Source organism: Schistocerca americana, chromosome 1, assembly GCF_021461395.2.
Source record: "Schistocerca americana isolate TAMUIC-IGC-003095 chromosome 1, iqSchAmer2.1, whole genome shotgun sequence".
NCBI lineage: Eukaryota > Metazoa > Arthropoda > Insecta > Orthoptera > Acrididae > Schistocerca > Schistocerca americana.
Genome location: NC_060119.1, coordinates 811,908,125 through 811,934,346, shown reverse-complemented (window position 1 = coordinate 811,934,346; position 26,222 = coordinate 811,908,125). Strand labels below are relative to the sequence as shown.

At 40.6% G+C, this 26,222-nt stretch overlaps 1 protein-coding gene across 1 annotated transcript in view; it reads left to right on the top strand.

The window, feature by feature from the left end:
- LOC124612869 overlaps window positions 1–26,222 on the top strand; it is a 246,582-nt gene that overhangs the window by 188,103 nt on the left and 32,257 nt on the right. The window contains exons 6-8 of the mRNA XM_047141308.1: window positions 415–565; window positions 13,853–14,040; window positions 22,124–22,378. Coding sequence (XP_046997264.1) covers window positions 415–565; window positions 13,853–14,040; window positions 22,124–22,378 — 594 coding nt within the window. The remainder of the gene's footprint in view (window positions 1–414; window positions 566–13,852; window positions 14,041–22,123; window positions 22,379–26,222) is intronic.

The window sequence follows — 26,222 nt, the reverse complement described above, 5'->3', positions numbered from 1 at the left end:
GCTTTCTTGTTGCAAGCCACCAATAGTGAAAGGTAAAAACTTCATTTAGATGTGATGCTTTCGACAGATATCCTGCATTCTGATAGAAAACTCAGAAAAACTGCCTTATGTTGACTTTTTTTCCAACATGCAAATGTGAGCCACAAATATGTTATATGTTATTTTGATAACAGGAAGCATATAGGTCATTGTAAATTAGTAGCTGTAAACAAAATATTACCCAATTTTTAGAAGAAAGATGAGGCTGAAAGTGCCATATGTGTGTTACTTAGAGACGTGTGATACACAAGACATGTTATTGCAGAAAATGTTATGTTGTGTTTAAAAGTGGCTTTTTATCTTAAGTTTTGAATTTTTGTGTGGCTGGTGTACTTGAACATGTGTGTAAAGAAAATAATTATTCTGAATTTGCAGGAATCTCATCAGAATTTCTGTCATATTGACCCTGGGAAAGATTTATCATTAGGAAGTACATTTACTGGAAATACTCAGTTATCACTATTTTCTTCATCTGACTCTACTCAGCAAGATACAGCAGCACAATCATTAACAATTAATGCTACAGGTAATGGATGTTTATGTATTTCATAAAATAAATACCTTGTAAAATGCTAAATGGTTTGAGGAAATTAATGTTGTATGCTGTTTAATGAACTTCTGTTGCCTCATGTTCCTACAACAGTTAAGTTCTGTTCATTGACTTTCAAGGTGTACAAATTTCATGCAGAATCGTAGACTATAAGTACACAGTCCAAAATTATACTGTTATTTGTTTGTACCATTAAATTACAGCCAATAATAAATGCGAATAAACAATAATGAAGATCTTAGAAACCCAAATGCTTATAAGGCTAGATATTTAGGGACAATAATTTTCAGAAACTTAGGAATTGCAGTTGAATTAGTAGAGTAGCAAGATGGATTAACTGGCATTTAATGGAAGGTGATAAACAAACACCAAATAAAATTTAAGTTAGGATATACATTTTATTGAAGTGGAATAGTGGAGGGAAGAAATTCATATATGGAGTTAACTGTAAACAATAAAACTGTAATAACTTCAAGTTGAACAAATATATTTCAAGGAAGATGCAATACATGAAAGTCACAGATCAAGTAAACAGAGTAAGACGTGTATACACTTTAACAGTCAAATCATAACTGAGTCCAAGTCCAGTGGCCGCTGGCTGGCTGGCCGCTTAGGTGGCGCTGCTGTTGCATGGCTGGCAGACAGCGCCACATGTAGAGGATGCGCGTAACTGTGCGGCGGCCCTTTTGAAAGATCGGCGAGTCACAACACGTTTCCCTCCTTTGAATTTTTTGCACAGGTCTTGATATAGGTGGCCTGTAGATTGCTAACGTCCATAGGTGTTGTTTGGCTGGCCATAAAGTCTCGAGGAGGAGGCTTCCCGTATGGACGGAAGTGTCCCTGATGATAACGGGTCGAGATGACAGGAGACGTGGGGGTCGAATCTGCTGGGGCCCCGTGCACCAATCTGCCCGTTGTGGCAAGTCCGGTTGTTATAACAGGAGACATGGGCGATGTGTCCGCGTCCGCAGGAGAAGGAGGCGAGTAGAGTTGCTCCGACAAATGATGGTCATCTGGTTCAACAGGAGACATGGGCAATGTGCCCGCGTCCGTAGGAGAAGAAGGCGAGTAGAGTTGCTCCGACAAATGATGGTCATCTGGTTCCTGCATGGGCACGTCTCCTGGTGGCGTCAGTTCTTGTGCTGGCACCGATATGATGGTGAGAGTACTCCGTTGTGAGTAATGAGAGATTCCAGTATCTCGAGCGTCAGGTAGACCCGAATGTGGTGTAGCGGCATCCAGAACAGGCGTTGCCGGCACACGAGGCCGAAGCCGGTCCAAAGGACACACTGCAACACCCGTGTCCGTCTGGATTTCATACAGGCGTCGGCAGCAGTGTTGTAAGATGCTGACAGGAATCCATTTTGGCCGCCTGCCATATCCCCGTACTCATACAAGGTCGTCGGCGGTGATCCGGCCAAGCGAAGGCACCCGCGGCCGTGAGGTGGAAGACCGTAGAAGATGAAGTAGCGTGCGGAGCTGTCGGGCATGTAAGAGCTCAGCCAGGCTGTGGTTGCCCACGGGGGTGAAACGGTAAGAAGCCAGAAATTGGAGAAGTGAATCATCAGCAGAAGAAGTCAGGAGTTTCCTCATCTGAGCCTTAAATGTGCGGACCAGTCGTTCAGCCTCACCGTTTGACTGTGGATGGAACGGAGGGGCCGTGACATGCATGACGCCGTGACGGGCACAAAAATCCGCAAAATTGGAAGAGGCAAATTGCGGACCATTATCAGTAACAAGAGTAGAGGGAAGGCCTTCCAAAGAGAAAATGTGAGCTAGAGCATTGGTGGTTGCCGCGGTGGTAGGCGATGTGCAACGGACAATGAAAGGAAACTTAGAGTAGGCGTCAGTAACGAGAAGCCAATAAGTACCTAAAAAAGGTCCCACGAAGTCAGCATGAATATGTTCCCAGGGCTTCTCAGCTGAAGGCCACGGTGACAAAGATGACTTCGGGGCGGCGGCCTGTGACGCACAAGGGCCACAGGCAGCGACCACGTGTGCGATTTCAGAGTCGATGCCGGGCCAGTACACATGACAGCGCGCCTGAGATTTTGTGCGAGAGACACCCCAGTGCCCTTGGTGAAGGAGGCGCAAGACCGAAGCACGCAAAGACGCAGGTACCACAACACGCAGCGAAGCATTTTCGGTGGAAAGGAGGATAACACCATCCCTAGCCGTGAGGCGGTAACGCAAAGCGTAGTAGTTCCGCAACGGATCAGAAGTCTTAGCGGACGGACGATCTGGCCAACCCTTCTGAATACAGCGTAAAACCCGGGAGAGGGTTGAGTCAGAACCCGTAGCAGCCGCCAGACGGTCCCCAGTGATGGGGAACCAAACCACAACCTGCTGCTCGGCAACATCCAGGTGGAAACACAAAAGTTCGCCTCTATCGAATGCCAGATCAGGACCCATGGGAAGGCGAGACAGTGCATCAGCATTCGTGTGTTGAGCCATCTGCCGGAAATGAATCTCATAATTGAAACGAGACAAGTAAAGAGCCCAACACTGGAGGCAGTGTGCAGCCTAGTTGGGAAGTGACGTTGATGGATGAAACAAGGAAACAAGAGGTTTGTGATTCGTAACAAGGTGAAATTAGGATCCATAGAGAAAGACACCAAACTTATGAAGAGCATAAATAATGGTCAAAGCTTCTTTTTCAATTTGAGAATACTTTTGTTGGGCATCCGTGAGCGTTTTGGAGGCATAAGCAATGGGTTGTTCAGAACCGTCAGAGAAACGGTGCGCAAGGACTGCATCGACCCCGTATTGGGAGGCGTCCGTGACAAGAACAAGATGTTGACCAGGTCGATACGTAGCCAGGCACGGGGTCTGTTTCAACATGGTTCTCAACTTCTGGAAAGCCGCATCGCGTGACGCTGACCAGTGAAAAGGCACGTTTTTATGCAACAGGTGATGCAACGGCTGAGCCACCAAAGCAGCAGACGGTAGAAACTTGTGATAGTATGCTATTTTCCCCAAGGAGGCCTGCAGTTCCTTAACAGATGTAGGGTGAGGAAGGGCATCGATCACAGCGACAGTTTGTGGAAGCGGACAAATACCATCCCGAGAGGGTTGAAACCCCAAGTACGTGATAGATGCCTGAAAAAATTGTTATTTCTGAATATTACATTTAAGACCGGCAGTCTGTAAGACATGAAAAAGTGTGTGGAGACTTTGAAGATGTTCGTCAGTGGTGGAGCCAGTGACAACAATGTCGTCCATGTAATTTATACACCCAGGGGCAGTTCCAAGAATCGCTGAAAGAGAGCAGGGGCGCTGGCAACCCTGAATGGCAATCATTGGTATTGATAGAGGCCGAAAGGCGTGTTAAGGACCAGAAACTGCCGGGAAGCAGCGTCAGGAGGAAGTTGATGATAAGCTTCTGACAGATCAAGTTTAGAAAAATACTGGCCTCCAGCAAGTTTAGAGAACTATTCTTCAGGTCGAGGCATAGGGTAAGTGTCGATAAGGCATTGAGCATTTAAAGTGGCTTTGAAATCGCCACAGAGACGAATATCACCATTTGGCTTAGCAACGACAATGACAGGAGAGGACCACTCACTGGAAGTGACAGGAAGCAAGACCCCTGAAGCAGTGAGACGATCCAGCTCCCGTTTTACCTGATCACGAAGGGCCACAGGAATTGGCCGAGCTCGAAAAAACTTAAGCCGAGCAGTGGGTTTGAGCTTGATATGAGCTTCAAAGTTGTTTGCGCGGCCTAACCCAGGAGAAAAAAGGGTCAAAAATGTCATCGACAAGGAATCCAGTTGAGCATAAGGAATAGCATCAGAGACGATATTGACAGAGTCATCTATGGAGAACCCAAAAACACGAAAGGCATTGAAACCAAAAAGATTCTCCGCGTTACTATGGTCAACCATAACTATGGGAACAGTGTGAACGACAGATTTGTATGATACCTCAGCATCAAATTGTCCCAAGAGAGAAATCTTCTGTTTGTTGTAAGTCCGTAATTGCCTAGTGACAGGTGCCATGATTGGAGAACCCAACTGAAGATACGTCTGAGAATTGATGATAGTGGCAGCAGAACCAGTATCCACCTGCATGCGAACATCTCGACCAAGTATTTGGACAGTGAGGAATAACTTCCCTGAAAGGGAAGAAGTACAATTGACAGACAATACAGAATCAGCGTCATGTTCATGAACATCATGTATGCGGTCAGAATTGCAAACGGATGACACATGACCATTTTTTTTTGCATTTGTGACACACGACCCAACGTTGTGGACAATCTTCTCATGAGTGTTTCGTAAAACACCGCAGACATGAAGGAAGTTGCCGTGGGTTTTGCTGCAGTTTCTTAGAGGTTTGTTTACGGTTAGGCCGAGGCTGCACTTGGGAGCGTACTGTGGCCACGTCGGCCGGCGGGGACACACCACACGCTTCGTCAACATCGCACAGAGATTGTATTTCCCCGACGTCGCCCCATGCCTCTATTTGTGCTCCAGCGGCGCGAGAAATTTCAAAAGACTGAGCGATGGATAGGACTTCATCTAGAGTCGGATTTGCCAACTGAAGGGCACTGAAATATGCTCACTATTTTTATATACTTGAATTTAGCATATTTCGTGACAGTACTCACTTTTCTGTGAAAATGTTTATAAGATGATATTTGACTTTTTAGTGTTGGCTTCAGTCATCTAGTGGAAGTATGATTCCATAATGCTGTTTCGTTGGCTGCTGAAATGTTCTGGTTCAATGCATTTGCCTCATTTTTGGTGCTTCAAATACCATTTCTCCGAATGTGCTTCCTTCTTGATGTTTATATAAAAAAAGTAGTAGAATAACTCTTTTTTTTCTGGTCACTTGCAAATTATTATAACGGGGACCTGCACATCGTTCCACCGTCACACACCGAGAGTTCACTGCTGACTGACTACGGTCAAAGACGACTCCAGCGTCAAAGACATTTCACACAACACACAAGCTTCCACTTGTAACAAGTCTCTGTGATATTCTTCGTCACATCTACTAATATAAATCAATATGCTGTCACTCCTGAACATATAAGCAAATTGGCATAAAATAAGGCAAATTACAATTCACAAAAAATATTCTGACAAAAATATAAGAAAACATTTACAACCTCCCTCATTAGGTTTTGTATCGTCAAATCCGATAGAAAATAACACATCTCCCAGATCCATTACAACTCCTCCCCAGGGCTTTTGTTGTTATGAACATATACAACAAAATGCCGACCACACTCGGTAACGGATCTGTGTTACAAAATTAGTACGTAAATGATGAAGTCTGATAACCTCTTCCAAATTTGGATTCTTTGAATCTGTGGACTTGTTACTGGCTGTTGTTGCAATGATCCTTCCCCATCAATCTCATACACGAATAATTCAAGTAAAGAAATTATTTAACGTATTCTAAAATACAGCATGATTGAAAATAATAGTAAGGTAAAACTCATCTGCTAGAATAAGATATCTACAACCACTTCTTTGGCCACACTTTGTACCAACTGGTTCTCATATTTAAAGTTTTTGTTCCTCATATTAATGTTAATTTCATTTTGCTTATATTATGTACAATAAAAAATGATGCTGTGCACATATTGTGTAGTTCTGATTTTCTTTTTGAATTTTATATACTTTTTTACTCATTTTTTTCATTTTGTATAATTTTTTTTACTTATGATTTTCTTTTTATTTGAATTTTTGAATTTTTTTTTTTTTTTGTATATATGATTTTCTTTAAGTAAAGCTAAAGATACATCAGCATTATCTAAATTTTTTTACAATTATTTATGTGCACTTGCCTCTCTACTACAATATTACTACAAGTCACATTCTTGTGAAGAGAACCTTTGCTCCCCACAACAGCAGTATAAAGATTAATAAATTGCTCATGTATCATGAGGCTTTATCTAAAATTGGTTTTGAAACTTATATCATTGCATGCATGTCCTCACATGCATGCCATCACCCACAGGGAAGACTTAGCTTCCAAAAATTATAAAAAATTCATAAATGCTCACTATGGAGACTTTTTTTTGTAAGTAAAGTAGTAATAATTCTTTCTCTCATTCTTTGTTACAACAGTGTTTTTTCATCAGTTTCAATTAACATTTGACTTCAAATTATTAATTTATACATGGAAATATACAAACTTGGTTGTACAGGTAGCTTTGTTCTAACAAGCATATCCCAGTGGAGGGCTTTTGTTTTAGATGAAAATAGGTTATTTAAATTTTGAAATTATTATTTGTGTTTATATAGTTTCAAAGAGACAACATTCCTGAGACCAAATAATTTCTTTGACTTATACCAAACGATAAGTGTTAGGGTGTGGATTTTCAATGACTTCAAAAGGCCCAATATAGATATCAAAGAATTTTTTAATTTCTGAAGTTAACATTTTTGATTTTTCATGAGATTTTACCAGAACAAGATCCCCAATTTCGAAAGTGGTTAATTTTACCCTGTTGTTATGTCTGTTATTCCTCTTTTCCCCTTGTTTCCTCATAGTTACCCTCACAATATCTTCTCACTACTGTTCACAGTAACACACCCTCTGCCCTACCTTCCTATTCATAATGAATCCTACACCTGTTATACCATTATCAACAGCAGCAGAAAATGGTATAACAGGTGTAGGATTCGTTATGAATAGGAAGGTAGGGCAGAGGGTGTGTTACTGTGAACAGTTCAGTGACAGGGTTGTTCTAATCAGAATCGACAGCAGACCAACACCAACAACGGTAGTTCAGGTATACATGCCGACGTCGCAAGCTGAAGATGAACAGATAGAGAAAGTGTATGAGGATATTGAAATGGTAATGCAGTATGTAAAGGGGGACGAAAATCTAATAGTCATGGGCGACTGGTATACAGTTGTAGGGGAAGGAGTAGAAGAAAAGGTTACAGGAGAATATGGGCTTGGGACAAGGAATGAAAGAGGAGAAAGACTAATTGAGTTCTGTAACAAGTTTCAGTTAGTAATTGCGAATACCCTGTTCAAGAATCACAAGAGGAGGAGGTATACGTGGAAAAGGCCGGGAGATACGGGAAGATTTCAATTAGATTACATCATGGTCAGACAGAGATTCCGAAATCAGATACTGTATTGTAAGGCGTACCCAGGAGCAGATATAGACTCAGATCACAATATAGTAGTGATGAAGAGTAGGCTGAAGTTCAAGACATTAGTCAGGAAGAATCAATACGCAAAGAAGTGGGATACGGAAGTACTAAGGAATGACGAGATACGTTTGAAGTTCTCTTAACGCTATAGATACAGCAATAAGGAATAGCGCAGTAGGCAGTACAGTTGAAGAGGAATGGACATCTCTAAAAAGGGCCATCACAGAAGTTGGGAAGGAAAACATAGGTACAAAGAAGGTAGCTGCGGAGAAACCATGGGTAACAGAAGAAATACTTCAGTTGATTGATGAAAGGTGGAAGTACAAACATGTTCCGGGAAAATCAGGAATACAGAAATACAAGTCGCTGAGGAATGAAATAAATAGGAAGTGCAGGGAAGCTAAGACGAAATGGCTGCAGAAAAAATGTGAAGACATCGAAAAAGATATGATTGTCGGAAGGACAGACACAGCATACAGGAATGTCAAAACAACCTTTTTGTGACATTAAAAGCAACGGTGGTAACATTAAGAGTGCAATGGGAATTCCACTGTTAAATGCAGAGGAGAGAGCAGATAGGTGGAAAGAATACATTGAAAGCCTCTATGAGGGTGAAGATTTGTCTGATGTGATAGAAGAAGAAACAGGAGTCGATTTAGAAGAGATAGGCGATCCAGTATTAGAATCGGAATTTAAAAGAGTTTTGGAGGACTTACGGTCAAATAAGGCAGAAGGGATAGATAACATTCCATCAGAATTTCTAAAATCATTGGGGGAAGTGACAACAAAACGACTATTCACGTTGGTGTGTAGAATATATGAGTCTGGCGACATACCATCTGACTTTCGGAAAAGCATCATCCACACAATTCCGAAGACGGCAAGAGCTGACAAGTGCGAGAATTATCGCACAATCAGCTTAACAGCTCATGCATCGAAGCTGCGTACAAGAATAATATACAGAAGAATGGAAAAGAAAATTGAGAATGCACTAGGTGACGATCAGTTTGGCTTTAGGAAAAGTAAAGGGACGAGAGAGGCAATTCTGGCGTTACGGCTAATAATGGAAGCAAGGCTAAAGAAAAATCAAGACACTTTCATAAGATTTGTTGACCTGGAAAAAGCGTTCGACAATATAAAATGGTGCAAGCTGTTCGAGATTCTGAAAAAAATAGGGGTAAGCTATAGGGAGAGACGGGTCATATACAATATGTACAACAACCAAGAGAGAATAATAAGTGTGGACGATCAAGAACGAAGTGCTCGTATTAAGAAGGGTGTAAGACAAGGCTGTAGCCTTTCGCCCCTACTCTTCAATCTGTACATCTAGGAAGCAATGATGGAAATAAAAGAAAGGTTCAGGAATGGAATTAAATTACAAGGTGAAAGGATATCAATGATACGATTCGCTGATGACATTGCTATCCTGAGTGAAAGTGAAGAAGAATTAAATGATTTGCTGAACGGAATGAACAGTCTAATGAATACACAGTATGGTTTGAGAGTAAATGGAGAAAGACGAAGGTAGTGAGAAGTAGTAGAAATGAGAACAGCGAGAAACTTAACATCAGGATTGATGGTCACGAAGTCAATGAAGTTAAGGAATTCAGCTACCTAGGCAGTAAAATAACCAATGACGGACGGAGCAAGGAGGGCATCAAAAGCAGACTCGCTATGGCAAAAAAGGCATTTCTGGCCAAGAGAAGTCTACTAATATCAAATACCGGCCTTAATTTGAGGAAGAAATTTCTGAGGATGTACGTCTGGAGTACAGCATTGTATGGTAATGAAACATGGACTGTGGGAAAACCAGAACAGAAGAGAATCGAAGGATTTGAGATGTGGTGCTATAGACGAATGTTGAAAATTAGGTGGACTGATAAGGTATGGAATGAGGAGGTTCTACACAGAATCGGAGAGGAAAGGAATCTGTGGAAAACACTGATAAGGAGAAGGGACAGGATGATAGGACATCTGCTAAGACATGAGGGAATGACTTCCATGGTACTAGAGGGAGCCGTAGAGGGCAAAAACTGTAGAGGAAGACAGAGATTGGAATATGTCAAGCAAATAATAGAGGACGTAGGTTGCAAGTGCTACTCTGAGATGAAGAGGTTAGCACAGGAAAGGAATTCGTGGCGGGCCGCATCAAACCAGTCAGTAGACTGATGACAAAAAAAATAAAAAAAAATAAAAAAAAAATAACTTCTCTCTCTTGCATAGTTAAAGGTGTACATTTAGGAAATTCAATAAGTTCTGATATACGATTTGAAGGTCTGATATTAAACATAATCTGATACAGTGAAAATCGTGTGGAACTATGTTGTAGGCTATTCACAATATTTTCAAAATTTTGAATGTGCTCAAACCAGGTTGGATGTTTATGGCTACAATAGGTTCTGCAAAGTCTCCCAATTTCCCTCATATATCTCTCTGCAGGATTGGTGGAGGGACAATAAACAGATATAAGTATGTGCTTCAGTTTTGATCTTTGAATAAACTTTTTCCAAATTTTAGAGGTGAACTGTGAACCATTATCTGATAATACAGGTTTTGGTTTACCCATCTGTGCGAAATAACCTCTTTCAATTTTTATTATAATTTAATAGCTAGTAGCTTTTTTCACAGGATATAGTATAATTAATTTTGAAAATACATCTACCATAACAAATATGTAACAGTGACCTCCTTTACTCTTTGGTAACATTCCATATAAGTCCATAGCGATAAGATCTAATCGTTTTTCCGGAATAATGTTTTGCATCTCTCCACCACGTCTTTGATTGCTCACTTTAACTCTCTGACATTTGTCACAGGTTGCCAATTCTTTTCTTACCTTCTTTCCAATATTGAAAAAATAAACGTTTTCTTGTATCTTTTTAATGCACTTCTGTATCGTACAATGACCAAAATTTTCATGTATGTAAATGATCAGCTTTTCAGCATCTGCCTCTGGCCAACAAAGTTTCCAATTATCAGAATCTACATCTGCTCTCCGAAATAATATCCGCTTATGTAATTTGTAAAATTTATCAAGTTTCTCATACTCCTTCTTGCCTAAACATTCTTTGATTAATTTCCAACTTTGATCTAAATTTTGATTTTCACTAATTTTGTTACACATAACTCTAATTGTTTTCTCATTTCCCACCCCTTTCAAGTATCTAATTTTAAATTGCTTTTACTCCTCTTGTTCAAAAATCTCACTTTTCTCCCTTGAAAGTGAATCAGCTACTACATTCTCAGAACCTTTTATGTGCTTGATTTCAAAGTCAAACTGTTGCAGAAATATTGCCCATCTGGTCAATCTACTGTGGTCTAATTTGCACTCTTGTAAGTAACTCAAAGCTTTGTTATCCAAAAATACTATGGTTTTATGTCCAATGAGGTAAATTCTAAATTTTGTAAAAGCCCAATGAATTGCCAAAGTTCCTTCTCTGTGACTGTATAATTTTTTCTCATGCTTGAGCAACATTCTGCTTGCAAATGCTATGGTACAATGTATCTGAACCCCATTCTCTACTCTTTCTTGAAATAACTCTGCTCCAAGCCCATAATTACTGCTATCAGGGTTCAAACAAAATGGTAAATTAAAATCAGGTCTGTGTAATAAGTGTTGCTTCCTCAACACTTGCTTAATTTTATCAAACTCTTCCTGACAGTTTTTATCCCAAACCCAAACAGTGTTTTTCTTGAGTAACTGACTTAAACATGGTGCATTCAGACTCTGATCACTTATATGTTTTTGGTAATAGCCGCATAATCCAAAGAACGACTTTAATTGTTTTTTAGTCTTAGGAATAGGAACTTCTGAAATTGCTTTAATTTTTTCTGGATCTGCCTTTTCCCTTGTCTGTGACAACATGTCCCAAAAATTTTAATTCAGAAACTGCAAATTTACATTTCCCTAATTTCAATGTCATCCCCCCTTTCCTAAGTTTTTCACAAACTGACTTCAAAATTGAAAAATGTTCCTCCCAATTTTGCCCTGTAACCAAAATGTCATCTACATAAATTATCAGTTTAAATGCAAGTTCTGGCCCCAGTACATGATCCAAAGCTCTTATAAATTCGGAAACAGAATTTAACCCAAATGGCACAACACAATATTGGTAACTCTTACGATTGTACAAGAAAGCGGTATATTTTCTAGAATTAACCGAAAGTGGTTCCTGATGAAAACCCGAAGTTAGATCCAAACTTGACATATATTTTATATCTGTAAATTTATGGAGTAACTCATCAATATTTTCGGGATGGTCTGTCTGTCTGAACAAAATTTTGTTTAAGTGTGTAGAGTCCAAAACCAACCTTACTCCACCATCTTTTTTCGAAACAACTACTAAAGGATTATTATACGCACTGATACTCCTTTCTATTATATTACATCCTTCCATCTGTGTCAGCTCTTTCTCAACATCAGGTATTTTTGATATTGCAATACTGTATGGTTTTATGAAAAGTGGTTCATGAGATTTTACCTGAAGCTCACACTGATAACCCTTTACATCATCCCGACCAGGTATGTCACTGAAAACATCACTGTATTCCCACAGCAGATTTTCTAACTGTTGTTTTTGCTCCCCAGATAAATTTTGTGTTTCTTAAATTTTCAAATTTACTAAATTTCCAAATTCAACTTCATCAGTATCAAATCTATGAATTTCAATGTTCTCCAATCTATTTTCTTTTAGTAAATTGATACTGTCAAAATTTCCATTACTCTGATCTCCAAGTGTCTTCACAAATTTTCTCTGAATGCATTCCCTTTCTCTGGTTTCTATGAAAAGTTTTCTTCCACCCCAATCAAATGCTGTATTTACTTTTACTATCCAATTCATAACCAAAAGAAAATCCTCATTAAATTCCTGAATCACAAAACATCCCTGTGTGAACAACTTGCCTTCAATTAAAAATGTCACTAATGCCTGGCTTTTTACCAATTTACTGCTTTTCCCAGTAGCACCTTTTATCTTTACCCCAACAACTGGCATTTCAACATAATCTTTCCCCACTTTTAATTTCTTCCTTAACCTTTCAGACATTCCTGAGACCTCACTTCCTGTATCAATTAAACATTTAACAACCCATGACCCAATTTGAACTTTTGTATAAGGACTGCAAAATTGATCGCTTTTTGCAGAACCAGTATCCTCATGTAATAAATCACTTTCAATTTCCCCAAACCTGTACTTATCAGAATCATATGGTATACCATTATATGTATTATTTGTCACAGTTCAAAATTTGCACAAGATACAAAATTGTCATTAGTACTCTCTATTGAATGGAATGTAGTCAAATTAAATCGGGTGATGCTGAGGGAATTAGATTAGGAAATGAGACACTTAAAGTAGTAAAGGAGTTTTGCTATTTAGGGAGTAAAATAACTGATGATGGTCGAAGTAGAGAGGAAATAAAATGTAGACTGGCAATGGCAAGGAAATCGTTTCTGAAGAAGAGAAATTTGTTAACATCGAGTATAGATTTAAGAGTCAGGAAGTCGTTTCTGAAAGTATTTGTATGGAGTGTAGCCATGTATGGAAGTGAAACATGGACGATAACTAGTTTGGACAAGAAGAGAATAGAAGCTTTTGAAATGTGGTGCTACAGAAGAATGCTGAAGATAAGGTGGGTAGATCATGTAACTAATGAGGAGGCATTGAATAGGATTGGGGAGAAGAGAAGTTTGTGGCACAACTTGACTAGGAGAAGGGATCGGTTGGTAGGACATGTTTTGAGGTATCAAGGGATCACAAATTTAGCATTGGAGGGCAGCGTGGAGGGTAAAAATCGTAGAGGGAGACCAAGAGATGAATACACTAAGCAGATTCAGAAGGATGTAGGTTGCAGTAGGTACTGGGAGATGAAGAAGCTTGCACAGGATAGTGTAGCATGGAGAGCTGCATCAAACCAGTCTCAGGACTGAAGACCACCACCACAACAACAACAACAACAACAACAACATATCAACTGGTTCAAATTGTTCTGTGGCCATTGTGCCTTCCAAGTTTCTGCTTTAATGTTCTCCGTGTTGTGTTCTGCAAGTTTAAGTTTTCTTATTTTAACCAAGCCTGTATTAGATCTAATGATTTATTTGCATTAAATGAAAGGAAATGTTTTCACTGTACTTTCAACATTTCAGATCCTGTGATATATGGCCAGGATTTACCAAATGATCAGCAAATGTATAATTATGTTCAGTTGCTAACTAGAACTGGCAAACTAACATTTGGACCAGGACAACAACAAGAATGTTCAAGATATGGAAGACAGGGTATTTCATCATTAGATGCTATTTCAGCAAGTATATCTCCAACTGTAATTGACAAGGTAAGGAAGCACATGTATCATGTAGATTGCTGTTGCTGTCTTCAGTCTAAATGACACTTAACCTTCTGATAGCCATGTGTATGTGTCAGATACACAGTGACAATGTTTGTTACCTTTTCCGTGAAAGGGGGAGGGAGGAAAATCCCCCCTTTGTTCTAGCCTCCTCTTTCGATCCCACACTATTTCAGTCCTGGTCACTGTTTGTTACTGTAAACAGGAAGCTAATAACTCATAGTTCATACCTGAGGAATACATATGGACCTTCATGTAAGTTTGTAACTTTTTATTTTCCAAGAAATATTGTTAAATTTTTAATGCTTATTAGTAATTAAAATAGTATACCAGATGAAGTTACATGTGTCTTGAATCAACAAAGAAATTGTGTGTGTCAGATACACATGACCTTCAGTGCCTGCGTCATGTTATTTATTCAGTTTAGTTTCATATTTATTTCTTAGGTGCTATGGGGGACGAAGAGATGTGTAATTCAAGCAGTCTTTTGGCTGTTGAAGCTATGATAAATGGAGTTTTGCACAATACTAACAATGAGAATGATCAGGACAACAGTTTTATAGAGCACAGTGTTACTGATGAAGAAGAGATTCTGATACAGAATTGAGTGCTGAGTTCAGCTCAGAAGGCAATGAAGATGAGAGCACCCAATAGATATTTCAAGCTGTTCAAAGGAGAATTAAAAAGTACTCAAGGTTCTTTTCTGATGTATGTTGTTGCCATAAATTCATTTATAATCTGGAAAGAAAACACCAACAATAATCTCAGGAGAAGAAAATGTCTCGAAAATCTTTTGAACAAACTTGTGCAGGAGCACATAAAAAGGAGAAGTACTAAAGTAACAGGAGAACTCCATACAAAAGTTTTAAATGTGTGACACACAGAAGATGAGCACCAACTGCAACAAGGAAGAGGAGAAGATCAGCCTCAGGAGCATCCGATTAAAAAATGTCAGCCATATTTAGTTAGTAAGAAAATGAGAATCACCTATTTCAAATGTGAAATATGTGGACAGTTTGTTTACAACATTCAATAAATGTTAGCAATGATTGTATTTCAACTCTAAATAATCACCTTTTTCAAGTGTGAGGGATACGGATGGTCTTTTTTGCTTACATCATTCAAGAAATGTTTGCGCTGATGGTATTTCAGCTTCTAAATAAGTTTAGTATATTGTAAAAACCAAAATTTCAAGCATAATCTTGGGTAAATTCGACATTTGTGTACGGGAAGTATGTATCAGTACCTCGAGAAAAAAGATCAAATGTGTGTGAAATCTTATGGGACTTAACTGCTAAGGTCATCAGTCCCTAAGCTTACACACTACTTAACCTACATTATCCTAAGGAAAAACACACACACCTATGCCCGAGGGAGGGAGGACAGTTCATGACTGCAGTGCCTTAGACCGCTCGGCTAATCCTGCGCAGCGTACCTCGAGAAGCTGTGGGAAGAAAATGTGTGTTATGTTTCACAACGTTATTTTTAAATATTTTTTTTTACTTTGCTTTTGTTTGTATTACCCATGAATAATACCTAATATTGCTTTTATGATAAACATTTAACTTTTAAAAAGACATAAAGTTTATTAACAACAAGTAGTATCCGTGAGATACGTGCAGCTGCTCTTGTCCAACTACAAGGCATGCCTATCGGAAGGTCATTTGATCAGGCGTGATCATTTTTAAAAAATGGTGTTTGTTGAGTGGGGGCTCCACACACTGCTAGGGGTTTTGCCTGTCTTTCCACATCAGAATTTTTCGCCTCCAATCTGTCTTTAATCTTCCCTCCTCAAGGAATGGAAAGCTATTCATTATCCTTATGCAAATCCTGATGTTATCAGTCTTCCTTCAAGCAAGAGCTCGACTGCTTGGTCACGAATTGCACTAGCTTTGTTGCGAAGGGTCTCAACCAACTTTCTGAGATTGCTGCTTACAAAACTAAGCACAGTTATCTTATCTTTGAAGTGTAGTATGGCCTCCAGGAACTCTGCAAAAGATATAATGTCCATCACAGATCTTGTCAGCTGAAGCCTTCCATCTCCCTTCTCATACTGGCAACCCCACCCACATCACATAACCTCAAATTTTTACAAATCTAATTCCACTGGTCTCTCCATTGTAGCTAATTCCGGTGCCCCTGCAGGAAGATCCTCTGCCTTCATTGGCCAGTATTCTCCCTTCTATTGTATGATAATTACTTCCATTACTGCAGGACTCCTTATTTCTCACTGTAGATGCAATGACCATTTATGCTATCACTTCCTATGCTTAAGTCCTTGCTGAAGTGGGCTGTTACCTTTCTGAGCATCATCCTGGTTCCAAATCCATCACTCTTTCTTAATCCATCTGGCTAACCACTTTCTGATCTATAAAGCTATCTGCTTCAAAAGGCTAATTTACACACAAATCTGTGGAATTGACATGGCTACCCACATGCCACTGTTCCCACTCTTCCAACACCCTCAACTTATAAAATCCCTCTAACGGAGCCTCAACATCTACTCCAAAATGGGACTAAAATGCTTCTTCTCTCTATTAAATGAGCCACCTTTTTAGATCTCTTCTTTGTCATATGGCTCCATAAACATCATTGTCCATATCAAATGCACCAACCACCAACAGTACCTCCGTTTTAAAAGCTGCCACCCATTCCATATCAAAAATTTTGGCATCCTTGGGCAGCATCTGCAGTGGAAAGCAGGAGTTACCTAATTATGCAGGTAAACTTGTTAAAACTAGTCCTTGTCCCACTCACTTAATCTTACCCTCACCCTCTTCCTTCCTTCAGTTCCTCACCCCTTCTGTCCCGTCCAAAACATCGTACTCAACTTTCCTCTATCTCCCTCTGTCCCATCCTACTCCTGTGTTTTGTGATTGCATCTTTCTTTATTCTCGTCTTTCCAATGCCACTGAATGCAGCATTTATTCCACTCTCCTGTGTACAAAAAAATTGTGACCCCCACCTTACCCAATAGAACTCAGCACATCCTGATTGCCACACTCCTTCCCTCTCCACCCACTCATGCACATTTATCCAACACAGATTTGTGCATTAACTTACCCTAGTGATTGTGTCTGAAAGTGTGCTTTTATTATTATTATTATTATTATTATTATTATTATTATTTGGCTTGCGTTCATTGAACCATTCTGGTGTGTAGAGAAATCACAATGTAACTAGATCGAAAAGTGACTTGGCATCATTTTGCCATTTCCACATCTTGAATCTTGACATATTAACTACAGACAGTATAAAATATAAAAAAGAGAATGCAACAGAGATTGGGAAGCACACATTTAGAGATTAGAATGTTTATGTAACCAGTAGAAGGATCACCAAATTTCAGATATACACGTAGTTTTGTGGAAAACAAAAAAGGGGTTTGTATATTTGAGCATCATTGTGACATAATAAAACAGGAGCATTTGTGGGAAGGGGCACCTTCAATTTCACAACGTTTTGCTGCAAGTGGTTTACGCATATTAAAGAAACGGCAGCAGTGGTTCTTTCTTCTGATAGTTGCAGAGTATCTGTGATGTCTGTGCAGTACAAGTGGGTAGGAGGGTAGGAGTTGAACCATGTTCAGTACAGATTTGTACAAAGGTAGTTATCAGCTTCCTGCTCACCTGAAATTTTCAAAAGCAGGGGGTGCTTCTAATTTTTAATTGGGTGGCAGTAGGGTATTGATCTTTGTGGCAGATTGAGAGCCACCAATCCTCTGCCCATTCCTTATTGTCCACTTGAAGAACACCAGTGTTTCTGGTCCTGTAATGAACATCTGTCTACTGTCCTTCAATTTCAAGTTTTGGATGCAGCAACTGGCTGAGCAAGAATGAGCAGGGGATCGATTCCTTTCAATCTACCATAAAGTTCAATACTATGCAGCCATTCAACCAGTAATTGGAAGCACCCCCACTTTTGTAAGTTTCAAGAAAACGGGAAACTGACAATTACATTGGTACGAACGCACTAAAAGACTGTATCTTAAAACTAGATATGTTTGTGTACTGTTGTTCAATTTATGCCATGCATCACTCATTTCATATACGTGGCTCCTTTCCCTCACTTTTTTTATTGTTTCCATGCTGGAATTTCTGTTGTTATTGCACATATAACTGTTAGTGGTGGTGGCGGCGTTTTTTTTTAATACTGCAACCAAAAAGTTTTATTTTGTGGAATGGAGAGGCATCTTCAGTGCAACTGCTTAAACTTTTGTGAGATATTTTTTTCTCCAGTGTTGAAAAGAATATGCAGTAGGCCCTATGCATTTCAAAATGATTAATCTCCCACTGAAAGTTCTTGCTTTTGGGCTACTGTGTCTCGAGCATTACGATGTTATACTGTGTGAAAACATGCAAATGTCTTCCTTTGTATCACATGTAAACTTTTCTTAAAAAGAAATAGAGAGATGAATTCTGTTCATAATAACAAAAGATTCTGTCAACATGTAAGCGTAGGCTTCCGCGGCCGTTGTTTTCTTCAATAAAATTCTTCAGGGTATCTGACCGCATCGTCATAATTTAAAATGCGCCAACGTTTCGGCCAGTGTTGCAGCTAGCCTTCATCAGGGCCTTACGTTAACTGCTAAATGAACACACTTGGTTCCTTAAATAGCTGCACGAGAAAACTGTGTCGTTACTTGATTGGCTGTAAAAGGAGGAGGAGGAGGAGGGGTGAAAGGTATGCTTTATTGGTGTTTCCTTTATTATCTGTCATTGGCTGAAATAGCTGTTTTCTATTGGTCTTTATATTAATCCACCCCATTGGAGGAGACGGACGAATAGCGAACAGGTGATGGCTGTGACGTCACACTGTTTCCATGCTGTCCAGAAGCCGGCTGCGGCGTGCCATTGCTTTGTGTGCTCGCGACCACTACTGCGGATCTCCGCGTGTCTGCATGGGCCGCCATGGCTCTGCCGCCGCTGCGTAGCCCTGCTATTGCAGGCAGCCAAGACCTCAGAAGCTTGTACCCGTCCTCTCTATTCATGTTGGCGGGTCTTTTGGCTATTTCTATCGCCTCTCTAATCTTTCTTTTGAAAGTGAGAGGCTGTTTCGCCAGGACGCGGGCTTCTTGAAAAAATATTGGTTTCCCGCACTCGTCTCGGTGTTCCGCCACTGCTGACTTAGTGTGTTGTTTCAGGCGGATATATCTTTCATGTTCCGAGAGCCTTGTGCTAATCGGACGTCCCGTCTCACCTATGTAGACTAATCCACACGCACAACCAATTTCATACACGCCAGCTGTGTGTAGTTTGTCAACTGCATCCTTGGTAGAACCGAGCATGTCTGATATTTTGTTTCTGCTTCGGAAAATTGGTTTGATGTCGGCTTTTCGTAGAATTTTGCCAATACGTTCGGTGACCCCTTGTACATATGGTAACACAGCAATGCTCTGTGCCTCCTTGTCCTCTTCCCTATTAGTCTTCTCCCTTGTCGACATGGTGCTGTCTATCATCTGCTTTCCATAGCCATTAGTTCCGAAGATGGACCTGAGGCGTTCAAGTTCTGTCTTCAGATGTTCTTCGTCGCTTATCCTGTACACTCTCTTCGTTAGCGGGTGCAGGGCGGACTTCTTCTGCGTGAGGTGATGGTGGGAGGAGGCGTGAAGGTACCTGTCCGTATTGGTTGGTTTCCTGTACACTTTGTGGCCAAGTTTACCATCAGGTTTTCGATAAACTTCCACGTCGAGAAAAGGCAGCACCCCATTCTTCTCTGTTTCCATTGTAAACTGAATTTTCCTATGCTGTTGGTTAAGGTGCTTGTGGAAGTTCTGTAACTCCTCTTCTCCGTGGGGCCAGATGACGAAAGTATCATCGACATAGCGAAGCCAACAACTTGGACGTAATGGTGCGGACTGGAGGGCTGTTTCCTCAAATGCCTCCATGAAAATTTCTGCTGCAATAGGCGATAGGGGTGAGCCCATAGCTACACCATCAGTTTGTTCATAAAATTGACCTCTCCACTTGAAATAGGTGGTCGTCAGACAGTGGCGCACAAGCTCACATATATCAGGTGCCACGCGTTCTTCTAGGACATTCGTGAATAGGGATTTGACGTCGAAACTAACCATCAGATCTTGGTCCGTAACACGCATTTCCTTTAGGAGAGACACGAAGTGAGTGGAATCCTTAACGTAGCACTCGGTTTGATGCACTAGGTGTCGGAGCCTAGGTGCCAGTTCTTTCGCTAGGTAGTAGGTCGGTGTATTTATACTGTTTACTATGAGCCTTAAGGGGAAATCGGTTTTGTGTACCTTCGGTACACCATATATCCTTGGTGCCTGTGTCACTTGCGGGATGAATCTTCTGGCCTTGTCGAAGTTGATTCTAGAGTGCTTGAGCAGTGCCTGCGTCGTTTTGATTACCTTGGCCGTCGGATCTCCCTGAAGTTTCTTGTAGATAGGTTCTGCGAGAATATCTTCCATTCGTTTGTTGTAATCCGTTGTGTCCAAGACTACAGTGGCGTTGCCCTTACCTGCCTGTACCACTACTAAGTGGGGGTTGTCCCTGAGTTCCTTGATGGCATGGTATTCCTCAGCGTTGATGTTTTGCTTCGGTGGCTTTGCTTTATTCAGAACTCTGACCGTTTCCTGGCCACATAGTGTACAGGAAACCAACCAATACGGACAGGTACCTTCACGCCTCCTCCCCACCATCACCCCACGCAGAAGAAGTCCGCCCTGCACACGCATGCGAAGAGAGCGTACAGGATAAGCGACGAAGAACATCTGAAGACAGAACTTGAACGCCTCAGGTCCATCTTCGGAACTAATGGCTATGGGAAGCAGATGATAGACAGCACCATGTCGACAAGGGAGAAGACTAATAGGGAAGAGGAGAAGGAGGCACAGAGCATTGCTGTGTTACCATATGTACAAGGGGTCACCGAACGTATTGGCAAAATTCTACGAAAAGCCGACATCAAACCAATTTTCTGAAGCAGAAACAAAATATCAGACATGCTCGGTTCTACCAAGGATGCAGTTGACAAACTACACACAGCTGGCGTGTATGAAATTGGTTGTGCGTGTGGATTAGTCTACATAGGTGAGACGGGACGTCCGATTAGCACAAGGCTCTCGGAACATGAAAGATATATCCGCCTGAAACAACACACTAAGTCAGCAGTGGCGGAACACCGAGACGAGTGCGGGAAACCAATATTTTTTCAAGAAGCCCGCATCCTGGCGAAACAGCCTCTCACTTTCAAAAGAAAGATTAGAGAGGCGATAGAAATAGCCAAAAGACCCGCCAACATGAATAGAGAGGACGGGTACAAGCTTCCGAGGTCTTGGCTGCCTGCAATAGCAGGGCTACGGAGCGACGGCAGAGCCGTGGCGGCCCATGCAGACACGCGGAGAGCCGCAGTAGTGGTCGCGAGCACACAAAGCAATGGCACGCCGCAGCTGGCTTCTGGACAGCATGGAAACAGTGTGACGTCACAGCCATCACCTGTTCGCTATTCGTCCGTCTCCTCCAATGGGGTGGATTAATATAAAGACCAATAGAAAACAGCTATTTCAGCCAATGACAGATAATAAAGGAAACACCAATAAAGCATACCTTTCACCCCTCCTCCTCCTCCTCCTTTTACAGCCAATCAAGTAACGACACGGTTTTCTCGTGCAGCTATTTAAGGAACCAAGTGTGTTCATTTAGCAGTTAACGTAAGGCCCTGATGAAGGCTAGCTGCAACACTGGCCGAAACGTTGGCGCATTTTAAATTATGATGATGCGGTCTGATACCCTGAAGAATTTTATTGAAGAATTCTGTGAACAGTTTCATTTCCATATTTGTTGCCATTTAATACAGTTTCTACTGATCGGCCATGATGTAAAATTGCAATGTGTAAAGTGAGATTTTAGATTTAACTTTGTGCCAGTTTGATGCTATCAGATATCACTAGTATGTAAAATTGCTAGTAATGCTAGTGTAGCTATTGCACACTATTGATACATTTTTGTTTTAACTGTTCTTGTATGAGATAATTTTCATTGCTCTTTAGTTCAATATTTCTATTGCTTGATGTATTTTCTTCAAATATGAGAGAGCACCTAATTCTTTGCAGATTAATCAGTATCCAGCCAGTAGCATATCTCAAATAGGAACAAATTATGCTGCTAAGGAAGAACCTGTTATAAGTAATGAAGGTAACTTGACACATCCAGATCATCAGGTCAGTTTGCCACTACCAAAATTTAAAAAAGTTGTCCATAATGCTGCTTCTGACATTAAGGAAGCTACTGGACAAACACCTTCAGCATCATATTCTGCAATTGGTTTTCCAAGGAATCTGACGAGAGGAAATGGAAACAACCAACAGGTACAGCATTTAACTGTTAACCTTTTCTTAAAGCCATGTTTGAATTCGCTGCTGCTGCTGAAAGGCTAACTACATGAAAAACAGCGCAATTTTCACAGATATGCAGTAAATATGTGCCCCTCTTGATGACTTAGCACCTCGCTATTCTGTCAGTGGTCTCCTTTAGTCCTAAATATTTATGAAGTGTAATTAAAAACATTTTATACTGTCAGTTTGGACTTTTATTTGAATTGAAAGTGTGTAGGACGTGTTTTGGGAAATAATTTGCATTCTTGATTGTGTTTATATTATATTGTGAAGAGTGCTTTATTTAAGATGCAACATTTGTTTGATTGCTTCTCAAGAAATATGTGCTACTTTACTAGTGATATTTAATTCTTCTGTAGTGACAAGGGAATTAGCAATAAGTTGTTTTGTGAAATATTTAAGTGAGCTGTTGCACAGAAAACTACACAGTATTAATTAGTTAAACAATTCTTCATTTTGTAAACTTGCATAAAACAAACCCTTGTTATTGTTGAAGTTTGGGATGCTCAGCAGCTATGTTATGAATGTCCTGATTATTTACCTTGGCTGAGTGACCTTAAAAAATTTATAAAACCTTTCTTATTTAGTTGTTAAAACTAGATGACATAGGATAAAATAATTTTAATGTAAGACAAATGCCTTAAAATTGTGTAGTACTACATGCCCAAGTGCTATGATCTTGACACCCAGTTGTGGGCAAAATATTTATCAGATCCAAAGTCTGACACAGTAAACAGTCCATTGTAGGGGTGATGTCATGTACCTGGATATTTGTAGCCCATCGGCATTGCAAGGAATTGCACTGCTAGTGCCTGCACTAGAATCTCTCCATGCATACTAAAGAGTAGATGTCCATCCCCATTAGTGCATTGGAGCTCTGGGGAACACGCACCATGCCAGATGGCAGTTGCTGTGGTTGGGTGAACGGCTGGTTGGTGTCTCCATGGTGAGAGTTCCCAGCTGGAGTGGGTGACAGTAGGTCAGACTGTCTCCCATGAATCAACTTATAGTTAGCTTCTTCAGGTTGGAACACTCAATATGATTCTCTCTATTACAACACCAAAATGTTCACATCCTTGATTACGCCATGGGAGTAGGGACTGTGACATCAATATTAACAATCCTACCCATCACAGTACCTAGTCTGTACTAGAGAGGACTGTGAGACCTTGCTAACTCCTGAAACTCAGTTCTCCTGCAACAGATAAAAGATAAGTTAGGAGGCATGGCAGCATTGCGAAAGACAGGGAGTAGCTACCTCCTCATGAAGACAGCACAACCCCTCAGCCTTAGTTTTATGTGCTTCTTTGAGTGACATTCCTGTTTCTTTTACTCCCCATAGTAAAACAAAAATAAGTGTCATTACCTTTTAGCAGGATTTGATGTACAGTAGGATGAAGAACTGTTTGCCAATCTGTAACAGCGAGAAGTGCAGTTTGGCCATTGTATCAGGAAGGAACCGAATAATAATAGAGTTGCCATGTGAACATTTATTCTAGTGTTAAGGCAACCACACTTCCAGAAAAGGTGAAACACATGGTCTGCTAAAGTTATGTCAAACACTATGCACCACCCATGCAGTGCTTTACATATTTATGTTTTGATATATGTCATCTCATTGTCGTAATGAAACTGTCTGTGGCAGTTGTGCATGTACTCAGCGTGACGGAATACTTTGTGTCAGCTGTCTGGACTGGCAGACTTCCCCCTCGCTGCTGTTTCCCATTAACAAAAAGGAACAGACTGTCCAAGAACATAATACTTTGATCATTTATCATTCTCCGATGCTAACAGGACATATGAACTTCCTCACCCTGTTATGTGATAATCAGTTTCGTGACTAATTGTTGCCCATGAAGACGAAATTAACCCTCATCGTACTGAAACAGAAACTCCTCTGTCTGAAGTGGGTGTCACCATTTTATTGTCTTCTGTCATACCAACGTCAGGATCCGCAATCCCCACTCCTTGACTGGAGAAGGATTGCTCTCCAGTGCCCCCCAGTAGAGGGTCTGGGTAACCCTCCTCCCAAAACCGTGAGGACTTGCAGCGCAACACAGGCCAGCAGCTTCAGGAACTGCTGGCCACCAGTGGCAGAGAGCCACCCACTCATCTTCTGTTCCTGATCTTAAATTAGATAACTCTTCAGAAACCTTCAAAAGTTCAGAAGACATGTTGATGAAGAAATCCAAGACAAAGGTTATTCTGATAGGCCAGCACGACCTATCTATTCATAGTGATCTGAAACCAATGTTCCTACACAATGTATGACTAAAAGTGGTGTGTGGTTTGCTACACCAGTCTCTTCATCCCCTCCCCTTTTCCAAATTACCTATGGTGACTATACAGAAGAATTGTAATGAGTGCAACTGCCATCCCTGTGACAACTACTGCCATTCTATTCTGCAGTCTGCATCGGCCTCAAGAAACCCAGCTTTCGTGTAATGACTATCCTAGTTCAGTTTCTGTCACATTTACTGTAGGAACCGTGTTAATCGCGTTCGTTCATAGAAATCGCTGTAGTGAATGGTTGCCCCTCCAAATGCTGGTGGAGGTGGTATCTGTGTCTTAGACCAACCATTGGTACCATTATTTGCAATTTTACTGGCCACCAGACAGGGAAATATGGAACCGTGAATTGATTAATCTGATACAACTATTTCTCCCTACCCTTCCTCATCTTTCAGAATTTAAAATGTGCATTACCCCCTATGGGGGCAGTTACACCATTCTAGGGGTCTCCTCATTGAATAGTTGTTTGCTGATTTTGAATTGTTACCTAAGTAATGTATCAACTACCCAATTTAGCATAGCATATGGCTCATTCCCTATGCTTTCACAATGCAGTCATGTTATTACAATGGGTAGTACAGAATGATATCTGTGGCAGTGACCACTTTCCATTGATCCTGCCACTGCCACTCCATCCCCCTTGAAACCAACTGGCCTGTGAGCATTTTGGGGTGTAAACTGGCAGATGTACACTTCAAACACCACTTTTGCCGTTTTTCCATCTGGACCTACTGATGTTCTTTATACTGCAATCACCAGTGCCTCTGATCCTGTTCTCCAAGGGCACTCGTCACATACAACCAGGTCCATGGTTGACTGAGGGCATTGTGTGGTGACAATCTGAGGCTGCCAGTAAACTATTCAGTGATTCAAAAACATCCCTCAATAATCTCTCATAATCTTCAAACAGCTGTGCACGAGGGCCCATTTTTCGATTAACACATCACAAGAAAGAGTGCTGCAAATGAAAATCTCCTCCCTGGAATACACACCATCCTCTGCCAAACCCAAAACAGATGATTTTTCCTTGCCGTCAGCTCATATAGTGATATTTCTGTTGATCCATCTGACCTATGCGAACATTTTTCAAACCATTTTGCAGTGACATCAGTGACTACCTCCTACCTCCACCCACCTTTCATGCTCATAAACAAAGAACGGAAAACACCTTCTTGCTCTCTACTCTACACTGTTTAAAGCCAGATAACAAACCAAATTGTGAGGCAAAGCCTGACAGAATACGTATTGCAGAAGACGTACACATGTAATAAGGAAAAAATTTTAAGCGACTGAGTAGTAAAATACAAAGAATGTCATGAAATGGAGTAAATAATTTCACAACTGTTTGTGACATGCATAACTCAGAAAAGGTCATAATTGTTTTAGTGTGTATATATCATAATGAAATCCAGCCTCACTAAAAGCCCACTACATTCTACATGTAAATGACACTGTTGTTGAGCGTCTTCAAGCGTATCAGCAGCTGTAACATATGTCTGATGCTCAGCAGCTAAACTGCAATGGG